We start from the raw sequence: 10,647 nt of genomic DNA on the forward strand, positions 1-10,647 counted from the left end.
AAAAAAAAGCTGGTGGCTACAAAACTTATTAGACACCATTGATCATGGTGTCTAATAAGTTATACCTACTATTGGATTTGAACCAATGACTCCTGCCGTATGAAAGCAATACTCTAACCACTGAGTTAAGTAGTAGGTTATTTATCATCGTAAAGAGAAGGCACGGGGATACTTATCACATCGATAGGATTATAAATCCAATATTATTTCTAAGCAATACCAATAAACAACGAGATGAAAGAGATATAATGTTCGATCATATAATATTAATCTTGACAAGAAATTATCTACATGATAAGATAAGATAAAATGTGGATCATAAACACAAGGGCTATAGCTCAGTTAGGTAGAGCACCTCGTTTACACGTGCGCCAAAGTTTTTCAGAGGAGTCCATCACGCAATCAAACCAATTGATTGATCTTATTAATAAATCGATGTCTTACTCCATGACTTTTTTTTAGGAAAAAGAGGAGAACAATAGCCTGACATTAGGTCCTATTAAAGTACCCCATTTCGGTAGGGAATTAATAGAACCCATCATTGATTTGAGATATTGATAGGGTGAATACCCAGTCTACTTAATGCTAGGCAGAATGAGTATAAGGAACTCAAAAATGATCTTTTCGTCCTATGAACCTTAAGGTGTAGCAAGTTTCATATTTGATTTTTTAATCAGGATGTTAGAGACTATATTTAACTTAAGTTGATCTAGACCAAAAGCAAACCTACGTCAAGAGAACCCTTCTTTGAAACACTTTGGTAGTTATTCTGTATTGTATTAGAATTAAAAAATAATCAATCAGAGTACTTGGAACCATTTCTTATCTTTTTTTTTTAAGAAAAAATATGGTAGACTAACTGATCTTTCTATCAGTTAATGAAAGAGCCCAATGCAAAAAAAATGCATGTTGGGTCTTTGAAAGAGTTCGAATCATTTTGATAATAATAAGTTCGAGCTCTTTTACCGAGCAGGTCTACGGTTCGAATCCGTATAGCCCTAACTAATAAATTTATTCTAATAAATGACATTCAAATCCAAATAATTGGATAATTTTTGACTTTTTATTGTATTCTTTATTTCTAACTGGTTACTTTCAATTTGTTGGTTCATAAAAAAACTCCCAGACCCTAAACCATAAGTCCTGGGGGTCGTTCAGAATAAAACGGAAAACCAAATTTGATTTCATTTGATTTCAGTGGATCCAATCACTATCTATAGATATATCTAGATAGATACTTATAATTTAGAATAAACGTTTTTTATTCATTCATTTTCATAGTCGTAAGTGGATTTTTTGATACGTCATAATTTTAAAAACGAAGATATTTTATCAATTTGTTTTATTTTTAAATAAAACATAAAGCAAATTTAAGAAACAGAAATAAAAAAAATTACTAGTTATTAATCATATTAATATTATATTATTAATATGAGAAACTATTAGTAATAGAAACATGGAAATATTAAGTAATAAGTGTACTGAAAATAAGATTACAATCAATAAATCTTAAAAGGAGACGTCTACCACAGCAACCAAACGAAAATAAATGATTCGATTAACCTGAATTTTTGTTTTGACGCAAGAGTTATATATACCTTGCCCAATCCACTCCGATTGGAATTGACTAAGCGGGTATTTTTTCCACATTCATAGGAGTTCGTCTATGTTTCTGCTTTACGAATATGATATTTTCTGGGCATTTTTAATAATATCAAGTGCTATTCCTGTTTTGGCATTTCTAATTTCCGGGGTTTTATCTCCAATTACGAAGGGGCCGGAGAAACTTTCTAGTTATGAATCAGGTATAGAACCGATCGGGGATGCTTGGTTACAATTTAGAATCCGTTATTATATGTTTGCTCTAGTTTTTGTTGTTTTTGATGTTGAAACCGTTTTTCTGTATCCGTGGGCAATGAGTTTCGATGTACTAGGGGTATCCGCTTTTATAGAAGCTTTCATTTTCGTGCTTATCCTAATTCTTGGTTTAGTTTATGCATGGCGAAAAGGAGCGTTGGAATGGTCTTAGTTCGTTTCCTGAATACTTGTACAATAACAATAAAAAAAAAGTAAAAAAAAACCATTGAAACAATTATGAATTCCATTAAGTTTCCCGTACTTGATCGAACAACAAAAAACTCAGTTATTTCAACTACGTTAAATGATCTTTCAAATTGGTCAAGACTTTCCAGCCTATGGCCGCTTCTTTATGGTACCAGTTGTTGTTTTATTGAATTTGCCTCATTAATAGGCTCCCGATTTGACTTTGATCGTTATGGGCTAGTACCAAGATCAAGTCCTAGACAGGCGGACCTTATTTTAACAGCAGGTACAGTAACAATGAAAATGGCTCCTTCTTTAGTGAGATTATATGAACAAATGCCTGAACCAAAGTATGTTATTGCTATGGGAGCGTGTACAATTACAGGGGGGATGTTCAGTACCGATTCTTATAGTACTGTTCGAGGGGTTGATAAGCTAATTCCTGTAGATGTCTATTTGCCGGGTTGTCCACCTAAACCAGAGGCTGTTATAGACGCTATAACAAAGCTTCGTAAGAAAATAGCTAGAGAAATCTATAAGGATCGAATTAGACCTCAACGGGGTAATCGGTGTTTTACTACCAATCACAAGTTTTTTGTTGTACGCAGTACACAGACTGGAAATTATGATCAAGAATTACTCTATCCACCATCATCTACTTCAGAGATCTCTACTGAAACATTTTTTAAATACAAAAGCCCAGTATCTTCCCACGAATTAGTGAATTAGGGAGGATTTGAGAGAATAAGAAAAAAATCTTCATAAATTAGAACTCATGGTAAATGTGAAATACTTAAATTTATATAAAAAGGTGTGGGGGAAATAAAAAAGATGCAGGGCACTTTGTCCGTTTGGCTAGCCAAACGCGGGCTGGTTCATAGATCGTTGGGCTTCGATTACCAAGGAATAGAGACTTTACAAATAAAGCCCGAAGATTGGCATTCTATTGCTGTAATTTTATATGTATATGGTTACAATTATTTACGTTCCCAATGTGCCTATGATGTGGCACCAGGTGGCCTCTTAGCCAGTGTGTATCATCTTACGAGAATAGAATATGGTGTCAATCAAGCGGAAGAAGTTTGCATAAAAGTATTTACTCACAGGAGTAATCCCAGAATTCCATCTGTTTTCTGGGTTTGGAAAAGTACGGATTTTCAAGAACGGGAATCTTATGATATGTTAGGAATCACTTATGATAGCCATCCGCGGCTGAAACGGATCTTAATGCCCGAAAGTTGGATAGGGTGGCCTTTACGTAAGGATTATATTGCCCCCAATTTTTATGAAATACAAGATGCTTATTGAATGATAAAAAATTTGAATGATAAAAATGAGTCTTAGTTTCTACAACTACGGACCTTCGCGGAATATTTTGAATTCGAGTCGTTTTTAGATCAAACAAACAGAAGAATTAAGGTCTTATTCATATTATTATAGATAGCTTAATCTCCAATTTGAAAGATACTTTTTTCCTAAAAGCCGAGCCAATAGGATGAACTAAAAAAAAAAAAAAGAGTTCTGCATTATGAACTTTGTATCGCGCACATAACTTAGTCAACTTTAGTCACATAACTGGGAATGAATAAATAAGATTGGAAAGCAATACAATAAATGGGGGGGTTAAAATTCTATTTCTATTGTATCTAATCTAATGAATCTTGGGGGTATTTCTGCCCTTCAACGATAGATACTATAGATAGATATAGATAGATAGATATAGATCTTTTTTTTTTTACTTTTTTTTATTCTTTCAACCAGAACTTTCCTTTCGAATATGTATTAGGTATAAAGTCTTATACATTTTTTTTGAACGGATGGATCCACAACATGAACAAAAAAGAGAGGGGGATAAAGGATTATTGCACTTTTTTTACTAAAGATACGTTTAATTTGAAGACTATAAACTTATCAAAATTAATCAATCCTATGCCAAGAACCAGATTTGAACTGGTGACACGAGGATTTTCAGTCCTCTGCTCTACCAACTGAGCTATCCCGGCCATTACCGAAGTATCATTCTCATTTTATGAGATGACTTAGGTCTATGTCAATTAAAAGAAACGCAAAAGTAGTAAATGAAAAAAGTTTTGGACCGGGAATTTATTGGATCTTCGAAAAGAAGACTTTCTAAGTTTTAGAATGAAAAATTATTTAGATTCGAAATAATTCAAATCGATAGTTCTTTCTCATTTGTATATGTATGATATATCCCACAAGACTTGTATATAATAAGAAAAGAAATTCGAGTTTGTAAAAGTGTCGGATGAATGAAAAAAGATCAATGAATTCTTGAATAACTAAAAAAGGGTAAGGTGTCAAACAGACTTTTTTAGGGAGTAGGGTTGGGGATAGAGGGACTTGAACCCTCACGATTTTAAAAGTCAACGGATTTTCATCTTACTATAAATTTCATTGTTGTCAGTATTGACATGTAGAATGGGACTCTATCTTTATTCTCGTCCGATTAATAAGTTCCACCAAGGATCTATCAGACTATGAAGTGAATCGTTTGATTCAACACAAGGGATTGAACTCCATTTGTTAGAACAGCTTCCATTGAGTCTCTGCACCTATCCCGCTTTCTAAACTCTGGTTTGTTCGCGTAACCCAGGATTTGGCTCAGGATTGCCCATTGTTAATTCCAGGGTTTCTCTGAATTTGAAAGTTATCACTTAGTAGGTTTCCATACCAAGGCTCAATCCAATTAAGTCCGTAGCGTCTACCAATTCCGCCATATCCCCCTTTTTGCTTTGAGATTAGGATCTCATTATGATGTCTTTCCACTTTTTCTTATGACGAAACCTTGGAATTCATTACATACAGATACTTATTTTATTTCTTTGGTATCTTCTTGCATTTTTTTTAGCCCCATCCATATTGATTTAGTTTAATCAACAAAGATTCTATCATTTTTGTATTTGCAATTCAATATGGTTATATATTAGAGAACATATATATGTTCTTCCTTTTCTCATCGTTGTCTTCAATTTTAAGAAATAGTCGAACGGTCGATTCGTTTTTTTTACTTCCATGAAAAGAAATTTATGATCATTATTGAAACTTAGAATTCTACAATGTGCAATGTAAAAAGATTATAAGTCTACTTCGTAGATTTGAAATTCGAATAATTCTAAAAAAGTATATTCGAAATGAATATTCGAATATTCATTCTAATAATTTAATTCTATAAAATAATAAAGAATATAAAAAGAGAAAAAGTATCAAATAATAATAATTGCATGAGGTTAGAACAAAAAAACCAAGAATTTCAAATCAGATATCATTTAACTTTAAAAAAAAAGCTTTCCGGTCTAATTAAAATTTTCTTATTTAGAAACTCATGAAATCAAAATTAGAAAGTCGATATATTGCTATATTATATTAATTCATTAAGGTTTTGTTTTATTTATTTAATGATAGTCACTATTTATTTGAGCTATATTCTGTTCTAGAATATCGAAAATATGATGAATTCTAAATAGATAAGGAAAAATATGAATAGAATAGTTAATTAATACGATCTAGTAGTTTAGTGAATTTGTATACACTATTTTAGTTGAGCCCGCTTAGCTCAGAGGTTAGAGCATCGCATTTGTAATGCGATGGTCATCGGTTCGATTCCGATAGCCGGCTTTTACATAGTTTTTCATTTTTTTTACATGATTTTTAATGTACTTTCAAAAAAAAATAAGATTGAAAAGACTTCTTTCACCTTTTTCCAAGAGTTACCACGCCATTTATATTATGTCATATAAACTTCCATATAGGAATATATATTGGGGTAAAAGGGTTAGATCTTGGCAAAATAAATGAAGAAAATAAAGGAAAATTTTTGTGATTTATTGATTTATATATATTGTATATACAATAAAAAAATCTGTATATTGAGAGAATATATCTTCTGACTCTTTGTATTCCAATAGTTTATTGGAGTGGATTTTACGTTATTTATCATTATCATTTAGTTCAGTTTTAATTTTGTTTAGTTTTTGTACAATTTCAATAAAAAAAGGAGTCTTTATGTCACGTTACCGAGGGCCTCGTTTTAAAAAAATACGCCGTCTGGGGGCTTTACCGGGACTAACTAGTAAAAGGCCTAGGGCAGGAAGCGATCTTAGAAACCAATCACGCTCCGGAAAAAAATCTCAATATCGTATTCGTTTAGAAGAAAAACAAAAATTGCGTTTTCATTATGGTCTTACAGAACGCCAATTACTTAAATATGTTCGTATCGCCGGAAAAGCTAAGGGGTCAACGGGTCAAGTTTTATTACAATTACTTGAAATGCGTTTGGATAACATCCTTTTTCGGTTGGGTATGGCTTTGACTATTCCTCAAGCGCGCCAATTAGTTAACCATGGGCATATTTTAGTTAATGGTCGTATAGTTGATATACCAAGTTATCGATGCAAACCCCGAGATATTATTACAGTGAAGGATGAACAAAACTCTAGAACTTTGGTTCAAAATCTTCTTGAGTCATCTGCCCCCGAGGAATTGCCAAACCATCTGACTCTTCACACATTCCAATATGAAGGGTTAGTCAATCAAATAATAGATAGGAAATGCGTCGGTTTGAAAATAAATGAATTGCTTGTCGTAGAATATTACTCTCGCCAGACTTAAAAAACCTAAGTGAAGTAAAAAAAAATCACTAAAAACAAGAGTTCGGACAACTCCCCTTTGCCCGCTTTTTTGATTAAAACTAAAAAGGGACAAGGTAAGGGATTTTGTCGGGGAATCTTTTTCCTATTCATGTATCATAGATTGGTAGGGAGGTTTGGATCCCTTGTTTGCTCTTCCCAGCATTTTCCATAGCAAAGAAATGTAGATTTTATATCTAGAAAAATTGGAAGTAGATAGAATATTTTTTTATAAAAAACGAGTCCGCTTTTATGTTAGTTCGTACTATAAAATTCCTTTGTTTGTGAGAAAATTTTCTCACAAAAGAAAAGTTAAAGGAAATAAAAAGAGTTATAGAATGGATTACTACCTATGCCAAGATCGCGTATAAATGGAAATTTTATTGATAAAACCTTTACAATTGTAGCCGATATCTTATTACGAGTCATTCCGACAACTTCCGGAGAAAAAGAGGCATTTACTTATTACAGAGATGGTGCGATTTGATTATCATTATCATTTTTTTCTATTTCTCACCGATTTGGAATAGAAAAAAATGAGTATTGAAAAAAATCTACGCTTTTGAAGGTGAAGTTTATAATATAAAAAAGCAATCCCTTCTGTCATGTATCCACGATTAGTGCAGCCTTAGATGCTTCAATTATGAATTCTAGTATTGAGCAAAAGGTTTTTTACCTACGGTTCCCGTATTACAGATCAATCCTACTAGACTAATACAATATACGAATAGGAGGCACAGGGGAAGAAGCACTACGCCGAGAAATCAACAACACGAAAACTTTCTTCAAAAAGATTCCTTTTCTTTCTTCTTCTTTGGGATTGGGACTAATTAAAATGGTTGGAACAATAAACATCCATCTCGTCCGTACTTTGGATACCCGTATAACCATTGAAGACTGTTGAAGTGACTAATTCCTGGAAATTTAGGGGCGTTGAGAACAAAGAAATTGTTAGAGTTTCCTTTTTTATTTTTATCTAGTATGAATATGAATCCACTTGGTAGTAAGAAAAGATCTTTTACAAGAAGGTTGGCTAGGGATTTCTTGTAAAAACATTAGCCCCGCTTAGTTCATAATGACATCAAATTTTTCCATATCCATATATTTATTATTTTCATTATGCACCTAAAGGAGGAGCCGTATGAGATGAAAATCTCACATACGGTTCTGAAACGGAGAATTCGTTAAAGCGAATGACGACCGTAACGGATGTCGGCTCAATCTGAAGGAAATTATGCGGAAGCATTACAGAATTATTATGAAGCTATGCGACTAGAAATTGACCCCTATGATCGAAGTTATATACTCTATAATATAGGCCTTATCCACACAAGTAATGGGGAACATACCAAAGCTTTAGAATATTATTTTCGGGCATTAGAACGAAACCCCTTTTTACCACAAGCTTTTAATAATATGGCTGTGATCTGTCATTACGTGCGACTATCTCCACTATAGAAAAAAAGAACGAACAGCTAGTCAATGAAATACTAGAAAAAAAAAAAGGCTTTCTACATAAGCATCGTCCAAAACGATTTTTTATCAGCTGTAGCAAATAAATAAACTTCATGGATCGAAATATGAAGTGAAGACTAGATATGCCTAAATACTTTATTTTCTATGGATAAAAAAAGATTTAATTGATAGAGGAAGCACCGTAAAGATCAACTGGAAAGGTTTTGGACCGATACAACAAGAGCTGTTTATTTATATCATAATATGAGATAAATCTTAGAAATCTACTTATGTAATAGAGTGGATCCCCTAAGGTATTGAGCAGCGGTGTAGCATCAGATCCTAAAGACAGTAAGTCTTTTTCTTTTTTATGATATGAAGTATGAAAAAAAGTCTTTTTCAACGATTCTATATAAATTTATATATGAAAGCGGGATAGTTACCTTTCAGAAAATTCTAATATCTAATAACAGTGGACATGCCTTTTTTTTTCTGAAGGTAGGAGAAAAGATAAAACTTATTATTAGATTAATTAATATATTAATTAAATCAAAACGAAAGTTTGAAACTCATGTAATTACTCTCTTTTGTTTAATCCAAGAAAAACCGAATGAATATCTATAAGAAATCTCATTCAATTAGATATAAAGTTAAAGTAGGTTAAAGTGAAAAAAACTGGTACACCAAAACAAAAGAGTTGGTTGTCGAGCCGTATGAGGTAGGAAACTCTCAAGTACGGTTCTCAGGGAGGGAATTGACCCGCCTATTCCGACCGTGGAGAACAGGCCATTCAACAAGGAGATTCTGAAATGGCGGAGGCTTGGTTTGCTCAAGCCGCCGAGTATTGGAAACAGGCTATAACGCTTACTCCTGGTAATTATATTGAAGCACAGAATTGGTTGACGATCACGAGGCGCTTCGAATAAGAACTTTTTCTTTGTTTCTTTTTTTTTTATTCTATAATATATCTTTATTTGTTTTTACAATTAATTGTTTTTTAGTTTCTTGGCCCTCTCGGTCAAATAAACCAGATTCTTTTTTCTATCAGAAGAACCAATCCCAGAAAAAAATTTCATTATATCCTTTTCTCAAATCGTTCTATTTAATCTGGTATTCTCTAGGGATAAGTAGTACATGAATATGAGAATATCTATAATATCTATATCTAGTTTTTTCTATTTTTTTCTTTTCGACTATTAAAACGAATAAAAGGGATTTGAAAATGACTAAATATCAATACTAGAATGTTTCTTAGTAATGACTAATAAGCGGTTATTGAAATAGGATAATATCCTCTATTTAAAACATAAAAAATAGGCTATATTTCGGAACTTATAATTGAAATATGAATACACTAGATTAGGTTATAAAAAAAAATTATTTGTGTACCAATACTAATGTAAAGGTGCGAAAACGCTTTTTAATAAAAAAAAAAAAGGGGGGGGTCCGTTGAGCACCCTATGGATATGTCATAATAGATCCGAACACTTGCCCCAGATCGACTTCCAGATCATAATTGCTCTAGTGAATAACTAAAGAAAATGGATGAATAGATGGGAGATAGAAGAGAAAGAACAAAATTCTAAGCATCTATCATCGGTTCACTAATTATTTGAGTGACTGTTGGCGGGTTTCTTTGTATGTGTTGTCCGGAAAGAGGAGGACTCAATGATTATTCGTTCGCCGGAACCAGAAGTCAAAATTTTGGTAGATAGGGATCCCATAAAAACTTCTTTCGAGGAATGGGCTAAACCCGGTCATTTCTCAAGAACAATAGCTAAGGGACCTGATACTACCACTTGGATCTGGAACCTACATGCTGATGCTCACGATTTTGATAGTCATACCAGTGATTGGAGGAAATCTCTCGAAAGTATTTAGTGCCCATTTTGGCCAACTCTCTCATCTTTCTTTGGCTGAGTGGCATGTATTTCCACGGTGCTCGTTTTCCAATTATGAAGCATGGCTGAGTGATCCTACTCACATTGGACCTAGTGCTCAGGTGGTTTGGCCAATAGTGGGCCAAGAAATCCTGAATGGAGATGTGGGCGGAGGCTTCCGAGGAATACAAATAACCTCTGGCTTTTTTCAGCTTTGGCGAGCATCTGGAATAACTAGTGAATTACAACTATTGTACCGCAATTGGCGCATTGGTCTTCGCAGCCTTAATGCTTTTTGCTGGTTGGTTCCATTATCACAAAGCAGCTCCAAAATTGGCTTGGTTCCAAGATGTAGAATCTATGTTGAATCACCATTTAGCAGGGCTACTAGGACTTGGGTCCTTTCGTGGGCAGGACATCAAGTACATGTATCTTTACCGATAACCCAATTTCTAAATGCTGGAGTAGATCCTAAAGAAAATAAACCAAATACCGATCTTATCGGGATCTCCTCTCCGGATATTTTGGTCATTAGGGAATCTGGGAGCAATCCTCCGTTTGGCTTTAGCTTTACTTAGCCATGCTTGTCTTGCGGTAATCTACCGGGATGCACACCCACTATT

The 10,647-nt window shown here is 33.6% G+C and overlaps 1 protein-coding gene, 2 non-coding genes and 1 pseudogene across 3 annotated transcripts; 3 read left to right on the forward strand and 1 right to left on the reverse strand.

The window, feature by feature from the left end:
* The first annotated feature begins 215 nt into the window (after nt 1–215).
* On the forward strand, nt 216–9,568 carry LOC125595139 (NAD(P)H-quinone oxidoreductase subunit K, chloroplastic). Its single transcript, XM_048771054.1, has one exon. The coding sequence runs from the start codon at nt 2,095–2,097 to the stop codon at nt 2,770–2,772; it is 678 nt and encodes a 225-aa protein (XP_048627011.1). The 5' UTR covers nt 216–2,094; the 3' UTR covers nt 2,773–9,568.
* TRNAF-GAA lies at nt 3,974–4,046 on the reverse strand. The gene has a single exon. It is a non-coding gene; the product is annotated as a tRNA-Phe (tRNA).
* Nucleotides 5,607–5,679, forward strand: TRNAT-UGU. The gene has a single exon. It is a non-coding gene; the product is annotated as a tRNA-Thr (tRNA).
* Nucleotides 7,350–9,568, forward strand: LOC111210658 (annotated as a pseudogene).
* Nucleotides 9,569–10,647: the final 1,079 nt, after the last annotated feature.

The sequence above is a fragment of the Brassica napus genome, assembly GCF_020379485.1.
Source record: "Brassica napus cultivar Da-Ae chromosome C9 unlocalized genomic scaffold, Da-Ae chrC09_Random_54, whole genome shotgun sequence".
In the NCBI taxonomy this organism is placed as follows: Eukaryota; Viridiplantae; Streptophyta; class Magnoliopsida; order Brassicales; family Brassicaceae; genus Brassica; species Brassica napus.